Source organism: Coenobita brevimanus, chromosome 110 (assembly GCF_032717465.1).
Source record: "Coenobita brevimanus isolate Jiangsu-jjx chromosome 110, ASM3271746v2, whole genome shotgun sequence".
Lineage (NCBI taxonomy): Eukaryota > Metazoa > Arthropoda > Malacostraca > Decapoda > Coenobitidae > Coenobita > Coenobita brevimanus.
In genome coordinates, this window is record NC_137063.1 from 44,072,589 (window position 1) to 44,097,345 (window position 24,757).

At 39.9% G+C, this 24,757-nt stretch overlaps 1 protein-coding gene across 11 annotated transcripts in view; it reads left to right on the forward strand.

The window, feature by feature from the left end:
- The window catches only part of slo (calcium-activated potassium channel slo), a 743,408-nt gene that overhangs the window by 531,176 nt on the left and 187,475 nt on the right, over window positions 1-24,757 (forward strand). For all 11 annotated transcript variants that reach the window (XM_080286162.1, XM_080286163.1, XM_080286164.1 and 8 more), the window contains exons 10-11: window positions 13,484-13,636; window positions 16,865-17,020. In XM_080286162.1, the coding sequence (XP_080142288.1) occupies window positions 13,484-13,636; window positions 16,865-17,020 (309 nt within the window). The remainder of the gene's footprint in view (window positions 1-13,483; window positions 13,637-16,864; window positions 17,021-24,757) is intronic.

The window sequence follows — 24,757 nt, forward strand, 5'->3', positions numbered from 1 at the left end:
TTCCAGCAAGAAGGAAAGGTACAAGTTGACAGACAAAGGCGAAAGAGTTTGCCTAGGCAGGGTGTAAGCACAGAAGCACAGTTCTTGAGAACAACAGGAGGGACCCCATCAGGCCCATATGCCTTGTTAGTACTGAGGCCAGTGATGGCAGAAAATACATCAGCTGAAGAAATTTTAATGTCAGCCATGAGGAAGTCAGAGGGGGGAAGTGATGGAGGAGCAGCACCGGAATCGTCTAAGGTGGAATTGGAGGAGAAAGTCTGTGCAAAGAGATCTGCTTTATCAGTAGAAGAAATAGCTACAGAACCATCAGAGTAGAAAAGAGGAGGGAAGGATGATGAGGTAAAGTTGTTAGAAAGATTTTTGGCAAGGTGCCAGAAGGAGCGGGAAGAATTCGAGTTGGAGAGTTGAGAACATTTAGTATGGATGAAATTATTTTTAGTAGAGCGAAGAACAGACTTAGCATGATTCCGGGCAGAAACGTAAAGATGATGTGATTCAGGGGTGGGTTGGCTCCGGTACCTTTTATAGGCCATCTCCTTGTTGCGGACAGCATTAGAACAAGCGTGATTAAACCAAGGCTTTCTTGCGTTAGTCAAAGGATATGAGAAAGGAATGTATGCTTCCATGCCCGAGAGAATAACCTCTGTAATGCGCAAGGCACAGTCAGATGGCTCACGGCCATGAAAGCAATAATCTATCTATCTATCTATCTATTGCCAGACGCCTCAATCCCGTTTGGGGTGGCCACAAACAAATCGCCTCCAAGTCGCCCTGTCCCCCGCCATTTCACTCCCCTGCTCCCAACTCACACCCCCCTCTCTCATATACCTCTCCACCCCATCTCTCCATCTCATCCTCGGCCTCCCCCTCCCTCTTTCCCCCTCCACCTCACTCACATACACTCTCTTCGTCAGTCTTTCACCCTCCATCCTCTCCACATGGCCAAACCACCTCAGTGTGTTCCTCATAACGCTTCCTATCACATCCACATCAACACCACAACGCTCCTTTATATCCTCATTCGTCAGCCTGTCTCTCCATGTGACTCCGCAGGCTCCTCTTAAATAACTCATTTCCACGGCTCTCACTCTTGACTTGTGTCCTTCCAACAACGTCCACGCTTCACTTCCGTACGTTAGAGTTGGTATCACAATACTGTCATGTAGTAACTTTTTCACTTCCATGCTCACTTCCCTGTTTCTTATCACTGCTTTCAAAGAACCAGCAACCTTTCTTCCCTGCTGTACCCTTTCAAGCACTTCACCCTCCAAACCTCCATCCTTACTCATCACACTACCCAAGTACTTAAACGTACACACATTTTCCAATTCCTCACCATCCAACCTCGCTGTACATTCACTGACTTCACCTCTCTCAAAGACCATCACTTTACTCTTCCCTACATTCACCTTTAGATTCCGTTTCCTACACACTCTCTCAAACTCATCCACCAAGCCTTGCAGCTCTCCTTCGTCTTCACTCAACAACACGGTATCATCTGCAAACAACAGTACAGGGAGTTTCCAAACACTGTCCTCTCTCACCAGGGCCACTCCAACATCCACTACCCTACCTTGTACCTCTTTTATTACCCCATCCATGTACAGATTGAACAACCATGGAGACATGACACATCCCTGTTTCAACCCAACTTTCAAAGAGAAAAATTCACTTAGTTCACCATCCACACGCACTGCAGCCTTCGCACCATCGTACATACTCTTCACAGCATTCAACAACTTCCCATCTATTCCATATATTCTTAACACTTTCCACAATCCTAGTCTATCCACCCTGTCATATGCTTTCTCCAAATCCACGAAAGCCGCATACAACTTCTTTCCCTTCTCTAGAAACTTTTCCACTAAAGATCTGAGAATGAATATCTGATCTACACAACCTCTTCCCTTCCTAAAGCCTCCCTGTTCTTCTCCAACTAATTTCTCTGTTCTTTCTCTAACTCTGTCAATAAGTATCCTACCATACACTTTTCCTATTATACTAAGAAGACAAATGCCCCTATGATTACCACACACTTCTTTTTCCCCTTTTCCTTTGTACAAGGGAATAATTATACCTGACTTCCAATCCTCTGGGACTCTACCTTCCTCCCAGGCCAATCTGCACATCTTCCACATCCATTCTAGTACTATCTCTCCCCCATGCTTCAACATTTCACCACACACTCCATCAATTCCTAGGGCTTTCCCTGATTTAACTTTCTTCATTGCTTCCACAACTTCTATCCTACTGATTTCTTCCTGTCTTCTCACCTCCCTCCTTCTCCCAGCCATTTCCCAGCCACTTATACTTGCATTACTTCCATCCTCCACGTTCAGCAATTCCTTAAAGTGTTCTCTCCATCTGCTCACTTTTTCTCCCTTCTCCACTAGTAATCTACCATTTTTATCTTTCACTCCCCTGCTAACTTCACTTCCACCCTGTCTTACTCTTTTCACCTCTTTCCAGAACATTTTCTTACAGTCCCTCCACTTTACACTCAAATTCCTTCCAAATTCCTCATCCACTCTCTTCTTACTCTCTCTTACTAATCTTTTCACCTCTCTCTCATCCTTTCTACATATAACTCTCTCTTCCGCCTCCCAACTTCTTCCACGTCCCTATTTCTCATCCATTCATTGTATGCTTTCTTCTTTTGTGCCACAGCCCGTTTCACCTCTTCAGTCCACCACGCTGTTCCTTGCACCCCCCTCCGTCTTCTCTTCCTTCCACACACCACATCACATGCTGCACATATTTCTTCTGTAAATATTCTACACACACCTTCCACGTCCCCCATCTGCTCCAACTCATATTTGCCCAATCGTTCCTCCACTTCTCTCTTATACTCTGCCTTTTTCTCATCCTCATGTAACCTTTCCACTCTCCTTGCAACTACTCCTTCCTCTCGTCTTTCCCTTCTTCTTTTCCTCCATCTTACTTGAACTTTAACTCTTGCCACCACCAAGTAGCGGTCAGACAGTCCACTCCCCCAACCTCTATAAACTCTTGCATCCAATATACATCTTCGCATCCTTTCATCCACACACACATAATCAATCATTCCAGGGAAAATCAAAGAAGTACTGCCTGAGGGCCTTCCAGTCTGCGGCTCCAAAATGCCACAGACGACATTTCCATGGAGGGTCCACAGGCCGTACCGGAGTAATAGGACAGGTTAAGGTAATAAGGTTGTGATCGGAGGAGCCCAACGGAGAGAAAAGATTAACAGAGTAAGCTGTAGGATTAGTTGTGAGGAAGAGGTCAAGTATGTTGGAGCTCTCTCCAAGGCAGTAAGGGATACGGGTAGGGTGCTGTACAAGCTGCTCTAGGTCATTAAGGATAGAAAAGATGTAGGCTTGTTCACCAGGTGGATCCGTGAAAGGAGAAGAGAGCCAAAGATGGTGGTGAACATTGAAATCTCCTAGAATGGAGATTTCAGAGAAAGGAGAAATGGATAGAATGTGTTTCATCGTAGAAGTAAGATAGTCGAAGAATTTTTGATAGTCAGTAGAATTAGGGGATAAGTAAACAGCACAGATATACTAAGTCAGAGAATGACAGGAAAGCCGAAGCCAGAGTGTAGAGAATTCAGAAGAATCGAGTTCAGGAACACGAGAGCAAGATAAGTCGTTGCGTATATATACACAACAGCCACCTTTGGCTATGAAATGAGTACTGTATAGAGAAAGTAGGAGGATACAGAAAAGGGTTTGCTGTCAGTTGACTCAGACAGCTGAGTCTCAGTTAGAAAAAGAAGGTGAGGTTTAGAGGAGGAGAGATGGTGCTCAACAGAGCAAAAGTTAGAGGAAAGGCCGCGAATGTTGCAGAAATGAAGAAGAAAAGAGTCAGACAGTGGTTCCAGGCAGCTTGAGCTGTCACCAGGAGAGGGGCGGATGGTGGGGGCATTTATGGTCCCCCCCCCCCGGGGACTCCGAGGCTTGGTGATGAGACGCCATTTTAGTTGAATTTTGAATAGGAAGTGTAGTGTGTACTGTGCATGTAGTTTGGTGTAGATAGTTATATATATATATATATATATATATATATATATATATATATATATATATATATATATATATTATATACAGTATATATAAATATATATATATATATATATATATATATATATATATATATATATGTATATATATATTATATACAGTATATATATATATATATATATATATATATATATATATATATATATATATATATATATATATATATACACACACACACACACACACACACTGCGAATTGACATAGGACCTACACACAGAATTGCTATGGGAGAGTTGTGTGTCTTTGCTTTGTGTTCCCACCTCTACCAAGTGAATTTTTTGGACAAGAAGTAACTGGCAACTCCTCTGGTATTGGCGGGAGGTGGTGAAACACTCAGCACGTCAGTGCTTGCCCAGAAGCGAGAGTGGGAGTATGTGTTCTCATCGCTCCAAGCTTGCAGCACCCTCTTTTTTCGTATGCATTTGTGTTTGCCCTGTTATTTTTCTAGAGTCGAGTTGTCATGCCTGGAAAGTACTGTTCAAGGGATGAGAGGGTCGATATCATTGCATGGAGGCAGGGTAATGTCCCTATTGACACGAATTGTGAACATACTGGATGCGCAAAGTCGACCGTCGTGAAGATTCTTGCAGCAGCCCGCGGCCCGCCACATGATGCCGTACCAGAGCACAAGCATGGCTGTGGAAAGAAGAGGACGACTTCATACGCTTCTCAAGAGGGAAGTAATAAAAAATCCTCGACAGACAGCAACAGAATTGAAGAGAGTACATCCCCAGCTGTTACAAGATGTCTCAATTCGAACTATCCAACATTGCTTGCAGAAGGAGCTGGGTTTGCCAAGCCTCACTGCAGCCAAGAAACTGCAGCTCACTGACCGCATGAAGAAGCAGTGCATTCAGTTTGCCAAGAGGTTTGCACACTGGACATCGGATGAGTGGAGAAAAGTTATGTTTTCCGTTGAAAGCACATTTCAAGTGTTCCAGGTGCGTTCTACCAAGGTTCATCACCCCGCCTCCCATATTCGATATGACCCTGCTTACACAGTGTCGACTGTTAAGCACCCACAGTCAGTAATGGTATGGGGGTATTTCTCAGGTGAAATGGGTAGGGGAAGCCTCTACCTTCTTCCTAAGAACTTAACCCCTAACCGTCGGCTGACATGTATAACCATCATGATTTGCGGGTGCAGAGCAATGCTGGTTGATGTGTATAGCCGCAAGCGTCTTCCTACCGCCCTTTGAATTTTAACTTATCCATACTCATTGACGGGACCACCTGGAAATGTGGGGATACTTTCATTTGAAAGAGGAAGAGTTGGTGATTCTTGTGTATCTTAATTTTTTCTCTAGCTCTTATAGTTTGGCAGATATTAGGGTTTGAAATAAGGGTATTTTTTTCCGTCACGGATATCCCCCGTAGGGAGGAGCGTGCAAAATCAGAAAACTCTCAGTGTGTAGGGGTTAATGATGAATGGTGGCCAGGACATTTAAGTTCTAAAAGATCATTTGTTAAACTTTTTTTGCTGTTTGTGGGCGTGACTTTTTCATGTATGATTCTGCGCCATGTCACAAGTCAAGAAAAGGAACAAAATGGCTTCAGGATAATTGGATTGAGGTCCTTGACTGGCCTGGCAATAGTCAGGATCTAAATCCGATAGAAAACTGCTGGACAAAGATGAAGAAAATTATGGCAGAGAAGAAGATGCCCAATCTGGACAACCTCAAGACTGAACTGACAAATGTTTGGTGCAAAGAAATGTCCATAGATTACTTTAGAGATCTAAATGATTCCATGCCAAAATGCATCCAACTGGTCCTGAAAAACAAGGGAAACTTTATTCATATTAATGAATGGCATTACATGGACAAACATTGTGATATACTATGATTTCTGTGTATTTTAATACTTTGTGGGGGGAGGTCTTAAGTCAATTTGCAGTAGCTGTATATAGATAGATAGATAGATAGATAGATATACACACAGTATATATTAGTGCTTTGTTGCGTGTGGTAAGAAATGGAATTGACAAACTTTTTGCTTCATATTTTTTCTTTTTCCATTAAATACTTGGTTGTAAGTTTCATCTTTTGTGTAAGCTAGAAATATGTAATACATTTGCTAAATAATGGCTATTTGTGTACTATACTCCAGTCAGAGAATTTTGAATTAAATACAGAGCCTGCTGTGACAAAATATTTTTTCATATTGCTAAAACAATGCTGTGACTAATTACATTATTGTAGTACAATTTTCTGTTCTTGTTAATTTTTTCAGCATGTTGATGTCTCTTATTTATTTTTGTTCTTGATTCCACTAGGGGATTTTATTAAGCTGAGGTGAAACCTCCTGTAACAAGTGGATTAATGAAGAGTATTTCTAAACCACTCACAGTAGGTTTTCCTTGTGCTGTGGTAGCATAACTGAAATAAAATAGGGGTCATTATGCTGAAAGGGATGAGTTTCATATTAGTTCAGTCCAAGTTCTTGTGTAACTAATGTTGAGTCCTGAGCAATGTTTTTCATGTGTGTTTATATTTCATCAACTGTCAACCGTTAAACCTCGATGGATACTTATTTTTATGTTCGCTAACACCAAACAGTTTTATGCATCACTAGAAAACCTCCCTAGGCTGTGAAATATTTTGACAAAGGCATAAATTGTTTTCAGTATGCAGGGTTGTCTTACCTTGTCAGACATGTACTTATACATAAAGCTCATTCATTGTGTTATGATTTTAATTTGTACCATTAATATTGCATACATTAAGTTCTGTATGAATACATTGTTATCACACTGACATAAAACATGACTAAAGGTGCACTAGGTAGAATTCATTGTTATATTAAAATCACACATTACTAATTTGCATCATTCTGGTACAGTACTAACAGATTCGCAGCACTCATTTTTCCTGTTTGATTTGACTAATATAATCTCCTAACATATGAAATTCTGAAATATTAAATTAAAGAATCTTAAGAGTCATCAAGGAAGTGGCACTCATGTTGTTGAGGTTTGTGAAATTGTAGAATGTGTGTGCTGTGGTGAAAGGAAAGTAGGGGTGACTCTTAGGTGTGAGGAATGGCAGCTTTTTTTTTTTTTTTTTTTTTTAATCCAATGTGGAAGCTAATAAATTACACTTGAGAATTTGCTGTCAGGCATTAGATGGTGTACTGGTATTAAACAACTGGTGTAGAGTGAAAAATATGGGCTTGAGGGGATTAATTATTATTAGGTTTGCTTACATGCAGAGCAGGATAATGCTGGGTCTGTAGGGGTGTTTGTTAGAGCAGCAGTCCCTAACAGGAGGGTGGGAGTCCCATGTGTATTTCAAATTTAGTGGCTGATGGGTAGGATCTGTGTGTGGCAAGGTTTGCCTTACTGGTTTGTGCAAATTTACACCAGATATAATGGCAGTATACTTGCATTAATGTGGCTCATGTTAATTTTGCTTACCAAGTTTATGCACAGTTGAGCTCAGAAATAATGTCATACTGTATTTGAGTCATCACTTGTTATAAACTGTTTCCATATAACTGCTTTACTAGTCATGCACATATAATGTGTAATTAATTTCAAGAAGCCAGGTCCAGTTTCCGTATTATAAAAAGTTAGATAATTAAGAAACTGTACCAACACCTACAGTATTTCTTATCAGAGTATTAAAAAAAGACTTCAGACAACCATAGCTTGCAAACCTGTATCTGCACATGAATCATTTTTGTATAATTTAACCCTTATCATGCCTATTGTGCAAGGCAGGATCTTTTTCCTTCTCATAGTTATCCACAGGAGAAAAAGCACATGTTTGCTAAATATAATGGTCCATCCATCCATCATCCAATCCTGTCACCCCATGAGGAACGCAGGAACCAGGGTCTAGGCAAGTGTTCCTGACATTTAATGAGAGTGACTAGTCTCACTCATCCCTGAGTGGTATTATGTGAGCATTAAACCCGGACCATCCCTTGGATATAAACCCGCACAGGCTTAACCCCTTACCTGTGGTGATGGTTGGACTGCGCCATGCCCCTCCCGTGGGGATAGCAGCACCCTGACTTACTTTTTTTATATATTTTATATATTTCTTAGTATGAGAATAGGGCATTGGGCACATTTTAATTGAAAAAGTAAATGGAAATAACCGGCCGGAAGTTGTGTTGCACAGCCAGGCTGTAGCTAGACAGAGGAGGGGGTAAGGGAGGGGAGGTGGGGAGGCAAGGCAAACACAGAAAAATGGCTAAATTGGTAACACTGTTATGAGTACTAGCGGTATTAGCAGCGCTGCGTATAGCAGCACACTGTCAGTACTGATAGATGATACAAGACCACACTTGAAAGGCCGGCCGATTTTAAAAATCCTTGGATCACAGAAGTGACACCCCACAGTATGGTACTTATGTAACAAGCGTCACAGTAGTGACGGCCTACGGGTAAGGGGTTAATCTGATTGGAGCACCTTAATTACCCACTAACCACCAGGTGCCATAATTTGGTTATATGGTTACCACCCAGCATAGTAAATGGTTTCCTAGTGTACAGGAAACCATTTGGCTTGTCACTCAGTGTAGAGTTACCCATAGGCAGAAGGAAGAGGAAAGAATGAGGGAAAGAAAGACAGAAGAGGGAGTGTAAAGTCACTTGCAGGCAGAAGAAAGAGGAAAGAGTGAAGGAATGAAAGACAGAAGAGGAAGGATGGAAGAGAGGAAAGAACAGACACTCAAAGCAGCACTACATCGAGTGAGTGGATGGTGAGCGCCCCCACCTACCACTTAAATAAAATGGGTTTCAAGTCCATTTTTTTTTTCCTAAATATAATGGTAGGGGAAAATAATTGACTTGAAACCACGGAATATTATTTTAACTCGAGGATTTTTAACATAGACAGTTCGAGATGATTAAACTATATACAGATAAGGTGATCTCAAACATTCAGGGAGTTAAAATGGATCACAGGTAATGGAATTAATAATCCAGAAGTCACGCAGTCCAAAAGACTTAATGATTCAGTTGTGCATAACGTTAAGTATTGATCTTCATTGTGCATGTATTGCACATTACTTTGAGAATGAGAATTTTTCTTCACTAATATAATAACTTCATTAAGTAAACTTACATTCGTGACTACCATGCCACATTAAGTTCTCCCCAGCAAGCCGAGGAGTGTGTCTTCACCATTTGAGTCCTTGGGATAAGGTCTTGCTTCTATTCATACAGTCTTGGACACTAACCAAATCTGCCATTGCCTCCCATTATACTGCAACCCATTATTAAAATAAGAATCTATAGTAGATATATAAAAAGGACAAAGAATGTTGTTACTGGTTAATCATGATCATGTGCAAGGGTTAAAAAAAATTCAACAATATTATACTGATTTAATATTAGTTTTAGATAACACAGCATTTGTCCATTTATGTAGTGTGTTTGGAAAGTTTCATGAGGAAATTTTTTTTTCCCTATGCTTAGCTCAAGTACTTATTTTTGTGTAACTATTTATTTAAAGTACGAATACATACAAGATATGAGTAACTGCAAAATCTTTTACACATTACTTTACCTGGCTACTTTACAGTATTATATGGCAGTTCATGCACCTTTACTATTTTGTTGTACCTCATTTCACACTGTGGAAGGTGATGGCAGTAATCAGTGTATAATGATTTACAAAATATAATTGTGTACATGCAGCAGATTTGTTGTAAATATACATTAACTGTTGAACATTGCCATTGAGGTAGGGTGACCAGGGTGTGTCTTGGACAGTCACTGTCTCCCACAAAGTTCATTCTGGCAGTTTCTTGCCAGGCATCCTTCAAAATGAGATTTAAGTGCATTGCCCTTTATTCACTACCAAGATATTCTGTTATACAGTATTACTGTTTGATTTCACTGTATGAACTGTAGATTTGGTAATTAGTTTACATACTACAGGATGATTAATGCAGAGATAATCTTTACAGCATTATTAAAAATACATTCTCATAATAAAAAAGTTTTCTGTATGCTCAAAGTATATTTAAAGTATATTCACTATTTTTTTTTTTTTTTTTTTTTTTTCATGGTCCCAATAAGATACAATTCTGGCACCCACTTGCTGAGTAGTTCCTACCATGCCAGCCTGATGGAGCTTAAGCAACACATGATAGATAAGTTTTTCAGCCTTTGGTTGTCTCTGTCATCTGTTGCTTAGCTTCAGTAAAGGCCGTAAAGCAGCTCAGCTCTCCATTCAAGATGAAGCTGAGATCTAAGACTCAGTACACAGCTGTGCACAGTATATTACTCACTGAAGTAATAATTAGTATACAGCTGAACACGGAGCTAATGCTTTGTGTCTTGAGTTAGGGACTGAACTGACTTTTTGATTAATGGCAGAGGTTTCACATAGCCTCACAAAGTGTTATAATTGTTGTTGTGTGTTGATAAATAAGCGATGTCTCCCAGCGCATGGGTGTGTTGGTTGTACCTCAACTGTTGCTGAGTCTGTTTATATCCTGTGCTATGTGATGTTCTAGGGCAGCTAGCATTTCACAGTCCTTGTGGTAGCTGATACAAAACAGTGTCATGGAACCAAGTTGCATAGACGCAAGCTCTTTTCCTCCATTACTCCAGGAAAAGGAAGGTTATGAAAAGGAAGGTTACATCAAAGTCACACTTTATAGGGTTTCATTCATACTCATTGTATGTTGCTATAAAAAATAGCTTGTAACATATCTCTTCTAAGCCCACAAGAGATCTTGTTGAATTGCATGCTATTTGGAACATACGTATCATAGGCTGAGGTGTCTTAAATCTTATGGACTAGACCCAAAGTGTTCCTGGGATGATATTGCGACCCCTGACCATCTTGTAAATAACTCTCGTAGCAGCTGTTCATCATGTATCAACCCCAGAGGCTAAATAAATGCAACCTTAGGCCATATGTCACCATTGTTCAGTATCCCCATCTCTTCCCCCCCTCCCCACACTCTTTATCTTAAGAAAGCGAAGAACAAGCTTGATGCTGATGTTGCTTCATAAAGGCTATTGATGTCTGAGATGCCATTTTGTGCTCTTGTTCTTATTCTCTTACTAACATATTGTTGTTCATTACTCTGCCCCCCCCCTTTCTTTCTATTGTAAAATAAGGCAATAATCGTAGGGTACCAAGAGTTGAGTGATGAATTCAGTACACTATATGGTTTTATAATCTTTCACAAAATCACAGTTCAGTCTATGTTGATTTACTTCTGTACATGTATTCAGTGTTGACATTTTTAAAATAGCATTTTCTGTAGACTGGGAAATAATGGTGTGATTATATTAACTATGATATAGCTATTGTAGAGTAAATTATACTTATATACGTGTATTAGTACACTATTTTTTTATTAAGAAAATTACTAATGTACAATACATTTTTAAAAATTTACTAACTTTTTTTTAATCATAAAGATCTGCAGTTAAATTTTGAAACTCATTTTTTGTTGTTTTAAATAGCAGTTACATATTTGTGGTGTAAGGAATTCTCACTTAAATTATTGAAGTTGTGTTTATTTAATAGTTATTTATTTACTTAATTTTTGAATATGTTCATTTTTTCATTGAGTACAGTTGTGTGTTGTGTACTTGACTGTGATTTGTTGTGAAACATTCAAAAAGTAGCCTGTTCAATTTAGTGGGTTAATATAAAGGATAGCAGTGTAGCTGTGAAAGAAGAAGGTTACTGTACATTTATCAGTAGCGGGTATAACCTCTTCCTTGAATGGAACAAAGAAGGGGAGAATAGTTAACCAGCATCAGAATAGAAACATAGCTTTTCCATATAAAATAACAAATGAAGTAGCTGTAACAATACTTAGTTAAATGCATTAGAAGTGATTATGGTCCAATATAGAATGATGGGGTTCGCTAGGAGGTACTGCTGCACCCGGTATGGTAAATAATAAATAGCTTGTAAAGCGTAAGTATTTTAGACGGCCAGCAAGGAAGGGGATCTGAACAGAGGAGAAGGGAGCCTCTGGAACCTTCTCCCGCTGTAGACAGATCTTTAGGTACGTCACTAGAGCAGGTAGCTACAGTTGGCATCGCTAGCTGGGCAGCAGGGTAAGTGGGCAGAGAATGGTATCTATCATCTTTCATCCTCTCTCACTTTTCTTCCTCTGTCCCCTGCATGTTAAGGTTGTTATTGTCTGAAAATCCTTCTCATGGTAACTCAGTTGGTTTGTGCTTAAATTTCCCTAGAATGATGAATAATAAATAAAATGCCCTTTGCATGAGAAAGCATGTAAATGCTTGCCATTTATTGTATAGCACAGTATAATGGCTTTGCCTGAGCACGCCACATGTATAATTTGCTGTGTGTCCAACACAATGGCATGTTCATCGCATGCACTTGATTCTGATACTGCATGTAGGTCATCTATGATTACTCTTCTCTCCCCTTCCTTCTCCATCCCAAGAGAAACTATGAATGTGTCATGTATAATTTTCTGTATTCACCTACATATAATTTTATTTTCACTTGATCATTACCGAATTAATGACCATTTTCTAACAAAAAATTGGTTTTTGCTTTCTGTTATTTTATTTTTTCCTGGAAGTGTAATCCATTTTTATCACATAATATACCTGTATATTATTAAGTATCATTGATCTGATATATTTTAAATTAACTTTCTTTGATCCATATCATCAGAGTGTTGTATGATTTTGGTTCACACTACAGCTTTCACATTAGTAAGTCCTGTGTGGCTGTAAATGATAAATATTGCAATGTTTTGATAATGTCTTGTTCCATATGTAAATACCAGTACTGTACTTGATGTAGCATAGTTATCTGATATAATGACAATACTGTAACATTCATTGACTTTTGTAAGAGTTCATGAACACTGTATTGCCAAGATAGTAACCATATTTTCTTGTTTGAGATATTACAGTAGTAATTTTCACTAGGTAATAAGTGATGCATTATGTCTCTTAATTGCAAATTATTATTACATTCACTTCTCACCATTCTGATCATTTACTATTGAATAATGCCACATTTTGGAAATGGTCTCAATTGAATACTGTGTGAAACTGTAAACAGTACACAGAATAAGATCAGAATGCTGTAATTGCACAAGTACAGTAGTACTTGCTTGTCAGGAGTGTAAGATCCTTAGTATTTGGCTGTGTACTATGTTGCATTTTACTTTGCATACATATTTCAGATTCTTGAAATAGAACACTTCAGAATTTTAAATTCAGCATCTTATGATGCTGCATTGTATAGACTGATTTTATAAATTTTGAAAGCATAAAGTTTCCTTTTGTCATCAGTCACTCTATATTAATCAAAGTGAGAAACTCACAGAAATATAAAACTGACATGCTTTAACTACTTGGCACCACATTTATGAAACTCTTTCGGAAGCATCCAGTTTCCCTCATGGTGTTAATCATTCTTCCTTGGGGTGTGTGTGTGGTCAGGTGCATGAGGCTGATGCATGTCTGGTGCTGGCTAACAAGTACTGCCAGGACCCTGATGCTGAGGATGCAGCCAACATCATGCGCGTCATTTCTATCAAAAACTACTCAGATGATATCCGAGTTATTATTCAACTCATGCAGTACCACAATAAGGTAAGTTGTAAACTATAAATTTGCTCATCTGGTATAGATAATGCTTTGTGGATGTTAAAGTTGTTGTGGACACTTTAGACTCTTTATGTGTAAATTACAGTAATCACCCACATATCCAAACCTGCATCAAATGAACCTTGACATTTTCTAAACCTCTGTATTGAACAAGATTAATGAATAATAACAAATACACGTAAGAAAGAAATTTTAATGTCGTGCGTGGTGAAACTCACGCGGTGACCGGTAGGTGGCAGAGTGAATCAAAATAATAACAAACACCCACAGTGCGTCATCACCATGTGCATGCCTCATAATTATGTTCTCTTTTAATCAGTGCTCTCTTAATAACACATCATGCCTCCCGCCAAATTCAAATGCCCTCATAATGTTCTGACCCCAGAGAAGAAGCAGGAGATAATCCAGTGGCATAAGGAAGGCTGATCAGACAGTAAGATAAGACAGGAGTACAGCCTGGCCAAGTCAACCCTAAATTGTCTGCCTAAAATGCTATATTTGTCATTATCCAAATCTTTTGCATTATATGACCCTCCAATTACTGTAATTTTGATATGCGAGTGATTACTGTATCCTTTTTATATATGGTTAGATACTTGGCTTTTAGGGTAATTTTTTACTGTCATATAATAAATGTGTCATTAGAGCAAATGTGTACTGTATGCATCTTTGATGGTGATAATCAGAGATAAAATGTTATTGTACTCCTAATACAGTAACAGTCTATGATGTGGAAAGAACACTTATTTGATGGTCATTATTCAGTATTTCAGTAAAACCTCTTTAAGTTGGCCAAGGCCATTGGGACCAATGGAAATTGTGAGGCCTCTTGACTAACCAGGAAAAAAAAAAAAAAAAAAAAAAAAAAAATTTGCAGAGGATAAAATCCAGGCATGAGGAGGGTCTTTTGGTAGGATGTAGAGGAGTTGGGGAGGACACATGATCACTTCTGTGCAACATTTTCACTTCTATGAAACATTTTCTAACCATAATCACAATTGCACTACCTTACACTTTATATACAGGCCTTAAGAACATTATTACTCTTTAATTACACTTTATAAACAAACCTCAGTCACTACTGTAAAATGCTATTGTATGCAAAATTAATCACTATCAGAGTCACTGCCGAAAATTTATGCAGGCACCTCTGAGGACACACTGCTTAGGAGGCTGCATGTTGATTCGCTGGGTCCCCACTGGCTAAAACGTGATGAACCTAGTGCATCATGCTGTGATTGGGTTTCCATTAGATGATGTTTTATGACCTAATGGATTTTTTTCTGGGGTTTTTATGACAAGTTTTTAGAAAAATTTAAATTATCATCAGCAAATATCATATACCATGCCAACTTAAGCGTAATCTCGACTAAAAGGGTTCTGACTTATGGAGGTTTTACTGTATTGTATTACAGACTGCTTGCCTGTAACACATTGTCTAATAGCACTGATTGTATATAATGTAGTGCACAGTACATTGATGGTGTGGGATGATGGTCTAGATGATGATGTGGAGTAATGGTGTGGGTGATGGTTTAGTCTTATTGATGGAGTGGGGTGATGGTCTGGACCACAGTGTTAGTAATGGTATACCCATAGTCTGGATGATAGTGTGGGATGATGGTTTAGGTGCTGTTTATTAATGGTGTGGGTGATGTTATGGGATGAAAGTCTAGGACTAGATAATGATATGGAAAAATGGTCTGGATGATTTTGTGTGTGTGTGTGTGTGTGTGTGTGTCCGACTCTGGACATAGGCTTCACAACCTGCTCTCAAGGTCCAGTAGTCCTCTTATATACCATACACCTCCATATGTCATCACTTAGGTGCTAACACCCACTGTCCTTCTTGAATACATGCTAGGACTGTCTCATACAGGACTGGTGTTTTGGTATTAGCAGGGGTACTTTTACGACATGTCAGCGGGTCTTCTGGTAGATCATTAAAGTCTGATTTTAAGAAATTCAAATCCTTATACTGTTCCCTGCCTCAGCTGGGAATTGAACTTGGGTCCGGTAGGACTGCAGGCCGCCTCTCTACTGATTGAGCCACCGCCTTCCCCCGAGGGATGATGGCCTAGGAATAGGTGATGTGTTAGGGTAATGGTCTGGGTGATAGTGTGATCATTGTTTGGTACATTAAAGGCCAGTTTAAGGTGGTCAGGGCAGGCTTGGGGAACATGGGGGGGGCAGGGCATTGGGGGTGACTTTTGGGAGAGTCCCAACCACAAGCAATTTTCCCATATGCTCTGCAAGTCCCACAGTACACATTCCTATAATGCTGTTCAGGTTATTCGCAAATTAGCTGTGTTGTAGATGAGCTGACTATTTAATCTTACCAGACAAGTGCTTTATGAATACAGGGATATAGTTAGTGAAGAGTGTGCTATGAAAAAGGTTCTGTTGTCAGCAAAAACTATATAAAGTGCATGGCAGTATTACAACCACCTCTTGAATGTAAAATTCTGGGGGGACAAGGAGAGCCTTAGTGTAGCAGAAACAGTGTTGGGTCCACCCCCACTAGCAGAGCAGGGACTACTGATAGTATTAAAAAAAAAAAAAAAAAAAAGTTCTGGTAGGGTAATGACCTTGATTAGTGACTGAAAAGTGTTGTTGTTGTTGTTTTGACCTTGATCAGTGAATGAAAATTGTGTTGTTGTGGTTGTTATTGTTGTTGTGGCTTTAGGCCCCTCTGAACATAAACCTGGTGGATTGCCAGCTGAAATTGGCCCTTTACAATCCATCATGCTGTTTTTGAGTGATTGGAAGTGAAATGAGGAATGATTATCTGCCCAGTAATGTTGGTGCCACCGTGTGAAGATGTCCACCTCCAGCACCTAAATAGTGTGTTACTGAATATCTGTAAGGGCAGGGTGATACACTGGAACAGGGTGGTTACAGACACCTGAGATTGTTAGACCATATGGTGTAAGTTTTGGTAGGGGTTACCAACAATTTCAACAAGGCAAAAATGAGCATAAAAGAGATGCACTTTGGTTTTATGCCAGGCACAGTAACTGTGGATGTTATCTTTTGTTATAAAGTTTCAAGGGAAATTTTTATTCAGAAAGAGAGATTTGTACATTGTCATTGTAGACTGTTGTGGAAGTGTGCTTGTAGGCTGCATATGTTTAATATTAATATGCATTTTGCAGTATAGACAGTATATAAATATCAGAACTATAGTTTGTTTCATAATACATCTCTCTCCAGGCATATCTGCTCAACATCCCATCTTGGGACTGGAAACGAGGTGATGATGTGATCTGCCTTGCTGAGCTCAAACTGGGTTTCATTGCTCAGTCCTGTCTTGCCCCTGGCTTCTCCACCATGATGGCTAACCTCTTTGCCATGAGATCCTACAAAACTGTAAGTATTTTTATAAACATAACAGATTATACAGTATCTTCATAATGTCATGAGTAATTTTTTGTTATGTAGATTGTATAGCATTGTAATTTTTCCTCTTCATCAGATTGTAGGCATCATTATAAGACCAACCCAGGATCTCTCTTTTCCATAGGATTGGGAGGTCCCAAATGTGCCTGTTTACCATCTCATTAGGAACATAAATAATTATTCAAGTAATAGGAGAGGAACCCAGATTCAATCTAGTTACCGTACTGCTATACAGTAGTGGCCATAACACTCCCTACAAGACAGAGGGTGGTCATCATTATTGCTAAAATACATTCCTGTTCTTTATACAAGCTGGGTTGGGGTTCCATATCCCCACTCCCACCTCTTTTACTTCCAATTTCAATACAGTTTCAGGGGATATGCAGGAAGTATTATATCTCCATTATCTCCAGGATAAGTTTGGCAAGCAATGTTTTATATTTTTTGTGCTCTATTGACCAAGAAATCTTCACACGGTAGCATGAAAAGGGGTTGTTGAGGGATGGTATCTTCTTTAAAAGAAAAAAATATATATCCTTAAGGAAAGCTAGTTAACTTTGGCAGCACTTTTAGAGCAGATCACAGTTGATGTAAGAAGTACGGCAAGTGTGTATTGCCACAGTCTACCAGTGTCACCTATATCAGGATGGAGTTCAGCAAAACTACTGAGGTTTATTGATTGATTATATACTTGTTTAATTATTTTTTCATTCTTCAGATGAATGGATCACGTTGCTTCATTATCCAATACATTTATTTTGTGTGTTATGTTTTCTCCATTAAAACTAGTCCTTTTCACTGTAATGGAGAGCAGTGATAAACTCTAAAGATCTTTGCTTAAAGAAACAAAAATTGCCCATGTCTTTAATCCCATCCTAAGATCAGGAGGAGGAGAGATGCATGAGATTGAATTCTGTCAAAACCCTGTCCTTATATACTGTACACATATCTTATATGATTTAATTACATGATTATTTGCTATTGTTTGTGAGTTTCTTTCTTTTCTTCCCATGTTCACTAAAGCAAGTCTGAAAAGTCCTTCAGTTGAACCTCATGTATCACTTCCCAACATGTACTGTACTTCTATTAGTTCATACTAGTAGTACTGCCTACCAAATTTCACTAACACTGGAGTTTATATAGGTCAGTAATCAGTAAACTAACGTAACGGTATGTCAGGGTGCAGACATGTTGCCATGGCAGGATCACTACCAGCAGGGCTCAGGCATGGAGATGTACACCGAAACCCTCAGTCCTGCTTTTGTCGACCTTGAGTTCTGTGAGACATCTGCGTAAGTCTCGTAAATCCCAGGATTGGTCTGATAAGTTTTTGGGTTTGAGCTACCCTACAGTGAATTGAACTCTTTGTTATTCTTCAGTCACCACACATAATACTGGAGAGTTGTGGGTTTGTCAAATCAGACCAAGACTCAGACTTTTGTGATGATGGTTTTCACTAATGTTACTATGTAGTGTATTGTGTTAGCTTGTTTTGTTTCCTCATTCTTGTTGGTTCTCAGTACTACAGATGAACTACATAGGTGTAGCCTCACAGTATTTTGGGACTGAACAGTACTTGGTGTAGTTAAGAGTAATAGCTATATGTGTATAGAAGTGTGAACTCAAATTGCTTTTTCTTAAAGAATTAGCAGATTTAGGGACTTGTCTTAATGATCAGGACTCATGATTTTTTTTTTTTTTTTTTTTTTTTTTTTTTTTTTAAACAAGGAGAAAGGAACCAAAGGCCATTAGTACACTACATCGCATACTTTGTGTAAATTCTGTAATACATTTACCTGAAGGTCAAATTGTGAAATGGTTGGGCACATGAATTTAGAAATACATGTGTATATGTATCATGAATTATATATATATATATATATATATATATATGTATACATCCATCCGTCCATCATCCAATCGTACATTGCCCCATGAGGAGCATAGAAGCCCAGGGCTTGGCAGTTGGTCCCGACATTTAAGATGAGAGTGACCAGCCTCACTCATCCCTGAGTGGCATTACATGAGCAATCAACCCCAACCACTCCTTGGATATAAACCTTCACCAGCTCAATCCGATTGGAGCGCAATAATTACCCACTAAACCACCAGGCGCCAAAATTTGGCTATATGGTTACCACCCAGCGTAGTAAATGGTTTCCTGGTGCACAGGAAACCATTTGGCTTGTCACTCCATGTAGAGTCACTCACAGGCTGAAGGAAGTGGAAAGATTGAAGGAAAGAAAGACAGAAGAGGGAGTGTAAAGTCACCCGTAGGCAGAAGGACAAGGAAAGAATGAAGGAAAGAAAGATGGAAGAGAATGGAAGGAAAGAAGGCTGGAGAGGAAAGCGCAGACACCCGAGAGCAGCACTACATTGAGTGAGTGGATGGTGAGTGCCCCCACCTACCACAAATATATATATATATATATATATATATATACACACACACACACACACATATATATATACATTAACAGTAAAAGCTCGATTAACCTGCATTCTTTGCATCGGCTCATCTGTATACCCAGAACGCAAATTCAATCCAGCATGGGGTCGAAAATATTCCAGATACCGGTCGTCGCCGATTCAAATCGCCCTTCCTTCCACTTCTTCAGCTCCTGACCTTGTTCCTTTCACTTCTCCTTCTCCATTGTCTGAATACTCATCTCATGATCCTGATGATCCCCCTGCAATTCTTGATAGTTCTGTGCACTACAGGATAAAGTAGTGTATGCAGCTAGGTTTTCAAAATTATTTTTGCATGTAACATATGCTAAATTTTTCTTTAAATTATTTTTGGTAATGTTTGCTGGTTTGTGTTCAGTCCCAGATTTGGTCCTATTTCATTTGTTTGACCTCCCAGAAAATTTCTAAGAGTAACATTCAGTTATCCAGAAAATTCCACATCCGGAATGGAAGAATCCCCATGCATTCCGGTTAATCAAACTTTTAAATATATATATATACAATACATCCCCCTAGTATGCGCCTATATGGGCGGCAGAGGACGTCGCGTACTAGGAATTCGCATACTGTGAATACATAAACTTATGGGAAAAATTACATATGAGCAGCACCCCCCTTCATGGGCAACCCTTGAGATGCCTTTCAGACCTAAGTATTGTAAACAGGGAAACTATCTAAGACTTATTTCCTAAAATAAAGTAAACCAACAAGATTATGGCTTTACTAGGTAAATCAACAAGAATATGGCTTAACTAAACTATCAAGAATATGGCTGCTTGCCTTTACCCAAGAGAACAACAGGCGTGATGGAGGTAATAAGAGGATCCGAGGCAGGATGAGGCACCTAGCGTGCATCTCCTGCATCACCCACCACACCACACGACGCACCACCTTCCTCACCACTTTCTTCACCAGCACTTTCAACACTTTTACTACCTAATGCACTCACTTCCTTCATAAACCCTTCAAAGTCTATTTCTGACACCTCTGACATCGAATCAGCCTCTTGATCCTCCTCAGGATATGGCTCTTCTGGTGTTGAAGGGAGTGATTCCTCACTTTGTTCAAGTCGAAGGAAACGGGTGATGAGTGTTTGCTTCCGTCTGTTTAGTTCCTGGTTGTGCTTGTCAGTGAAGTAACAGAAGGTTCTGTCCAGTGAAGACCTGAGAGCGTTCGATGTCCTTGAATTCCTCCCTGAATTTATCAAGGGCACACAGTATCCTGCTGATCTCTATCATGGTCAAATCTTCACTCTCCATCACTGGTGTTGCTGCCTTTTCTGCTGCTATCTCCTGCTCAAGGTGGGTGAAGCGTAGGCAACCGTTATCGCTTCTTGGAGGGCAATGTCACGTACTTGGGGTAACCCCGGATTTGGGCCACTCTTTGCTGCCCGTCTCGCTCACAAGGAGTTCAGTTCGCATACTAATAAAAAATACACTAAAATTTTTTTTAAATAGGTCCTCGCGTACAAGGGGGATTGCGTACTCGGAACTCGCATATTGTGGGGATGTACTGTATATATATATATTTAAAACACACACACACACACACACACACACACACACACACACACACACACACACACACACACACACACACACACACTCTGTATTGTTTTGTTTTATTTATATAGGCTCCAACACACGTGCACACACCAGCTTTGGTCACCTAATGGCAGCTGTCCATGCCACTCAGTCTCTGGCAGCCTCTCTATTCAGTCCCTTATCCCAGGGGTCACAGTTTAGGACCTTGTCGCTGGTCTTTTTTGGTCTGCCTCTCTCAGCCCAACCCGCAGTATTCACACTTCTTAATTTCTGCACCCAGTTGTCATCCTCCATCATCTCCACATGCCCAAACCATCTGTCTACTCTTCCTTATTACAAAACCAATACACTTCAGTCCCATCCTTCTTTTCAACTCTTCCATTGTAAACCTAGCCACTTCTTACTTTCTTCACCCAGTTGTCATCATCTATCATCTCCACATGCCCAAACCTTCTCAGTCTTCCCCTCCTCATCACAACACAAAACACTCCAGTCCCATCCTTCCTCTCAACTCTTGCATTGTAAACCTAGCTCCCCAGGCCTTGCATTCAAGGACTCACTGCATAACCTCCTAATCATTGTCATTTTTGCACATTTGAACCGATGAATAGCTTCTTCCTCTACTGCCCAGGTCTCACTACCATATAGCATTACACTTCCATCACAGTCCACATACAAATATCCCCATAGCATGGAATGAGAGCCCTCTCAGTGTCACGAGAGGCAACAGCTCCGTGTGTGTGTGTGTGTGTGTGTGTGTGTGTGTGTGTATTTGTATATATATATATATATATATATATATATATATATATATATAATATATGTATATATATACACACTACATCCCCACAGGACGCGAGTTCCTAGTACACAATCCCCCTTGTACGTGAGGACCTTTGTTTTTTTTTTTAGTAAGCGAAATGAACTCCTTGTAAGCAAGACGGGCAGCGAAGAGTGGCCTAAATTCGGGGTTATCCCAAGTACGCGACATTGCCCCCCCAAGAAGCGACAATGGTAACCTACGCTCCACCCACCTTCAGCCATATTCTTGTTGGTTTGGTTAAGCCATACCCTTGTTGATTTACCTAGTAAAGCCATAATCTTGTTGGTTTACTTCATCGTAGGTAATATGTCTTAGATAGTTTCCCTGTACAGTACAATACTAGTGTCTGAAAAGCATCTCAAGGGTTGCCCATGAAGAGGGGTGCCGCCCATATGTAATTTTTCCCATAAGTTTATGTATTCACAGTACGCGAATTCCTAGCACGCAACGCCCTCTTCTGCCCATATAGGCACGTACTAGGGGGATGCACTGTGTATATATATATATATAGTAAACCCTCATTATACGATGGGGTTCCGTTCCTGAAAACCCCATCGTAAAGCAATCCCATTATAACACGTTCCCAGACGTGCCTAAACTCTCACATACACACACCTTAGCACTCACATACATGAAATATCCTTATGTTTAAACATTTAAAGTAACACATTAGTAGTGAATAAAGAGAAAAAAGCATGAAAACTACAGTATACAGTAGATCTTACCTTTACTGAAGCAAGCAACGGTTGTTTATGTGGTTCCTAGAGAATTCGCCATGAAGTCGACAATTCGTCGTCATTATATGGACGTTCCCCGTCATTCTATAAATATACTTATTACTGATTAACTGATACTTTAATAACTAATTCTCAGGGGGATCTGTCAAAGTCTATTTTCATTCAGTAGCATTGGCTTTGGATATCATTTGTAAGTTGCACTTTTAGACAATATTTAACTTGTTTCTACCTTGCTGTAGTTGACTTTGAATTATGTTCTAGCATCACCCACAGCTGTTTTCATTAATTTCCATTGGTACTACAACATCCTGGGTATATTTTAAAATGACTTTGAAGAGGTACAAGTACAGTACTAAAAAACTAGTGTACTTCCTAAATAAACTGATATGAAAATAAACGACGGGGAATCATCCTGACGATGAAAAGTCCCGATGGCGAATTGTCTTGTTATTGTTGTGATGGCGAAATATCCGTAAACATTTATATAGACGTAACATGAAGATTATTTGTATAATTCCGAAGTATGTCGATCGTTCACTTAAGGTAATTAGGCATTTATATAAATGCCAATGTCTCGTATGTAGCCTTATGCTAAGATGAAGGATCGATCATAAATCAGCTGATTCACGTTTCAGTATATTATTATTTGTCATTTAATGCCCATAATTTGATGCCATATTTTACATTTACTATATAAACAATAAACCATCATCACTTTTATAACTTACATAATTAAAAAACTAGTGTACTTGCTAAATAAACTGATACGTAAATAAATGATGGGGAATCGTCCTGACGGCGAATTGTCCCGACTCGGCCTCACAGTCACAGCCCTCACTCATCAATGTCAGAACTGCCTGGCTGGCTGGGCAGGGCTGGCTGGCTGGGCAGGGCTGGCTGGCTGGGCAGGGCTGGCTGGCTGGGCAGGGCTGGCTGGCTGGGCAGGGCTGGCTGGCTGGGCAGGGCTGGCTGGCTGGGCAGGGCTGGCTGGCTGGGCAGGGCTAGCTAATGAGGCTGGACCGGTGGATAAGTGTGTGTGGTCTAATGCCGACAGTGTGAGGACGTTTTTGTTGCATTTGCACATTTGCTGTTCACTGAGCCGCGGATGATCCATTGTTGTTGCAAATCGTTCCCATTGTATAGTGGGCATAGGGTACTAAAATTTTGACATTGTATAAGCGAAATATCGTACAAAGAGGCATCGTATAATGAGGGTTTACTGTACAGTAGTGCACCAACTTTCGCTACAGCAGGATTCGCGGAATCCACTTTCGCGGCATGCACCAAATATTCCCTAACTTCCACTTTCGCTTGAAAAAAATCGATTTTCGCGCACAAATTTTGGGTTTGGGACAATATTTTGAACTTTGAATTTCCTGCACTGCCCGCCCGCAACCCACCGCCATCTTGAATGACGTCATGTCAACACTCTGTCCACCCATTCCCGCCATTGTGTACGAGCGTGCTAGCTCCATTGTGTTGGATTGTCACGGTTCATTGGCCTCTACTATACCTGGTAGTGTGGGGAAAGGGCCTGGTGGTGTGGGGGGAGGGCCAGGAGGCAGTGGTGGTGATAAAAAGTGGCCGGGACATTCAAAGTCAGGAGGTGGCGCCAATACGTCTGGCGTGGCTAAATAAGCCCGCCACGCGCCTCGGATACTTACCCCCAACATCCATTAAACACCTCAACCTGGTCTCTGTGGTATGTTTCTCCTCATATAATGTGTACTGTACAGTTTTTATTGTTTGTATCTCACAATGCAATGTACAATAGTGATTTGATGTACTGTATTGCAAGTGAAAATGAAAATATGATGTTACTTTAGGATAACCGGGAACCAATTAGCCTTTTTGCCATAAAGACAATGCCCCAACTTTCACTAATTCCACTTTCGCTCATTATTTTTGGACCCAATTAGGCGTGAAAATTGGTGCCCCACTGTATATATATATATATATATATATATATATATATATATATATATATGTGTGTGTGTGTGTGTGTGTGTGTGTGTGTGTGTGTTGACCTTCATTGTTATTTTACTTATACTGTACATTATTAAAATCTCATTTGTCATCATCCTATTTTCAACACACTCGGAAATGTTGACGAGGAATGCTATGCTGTTAAATG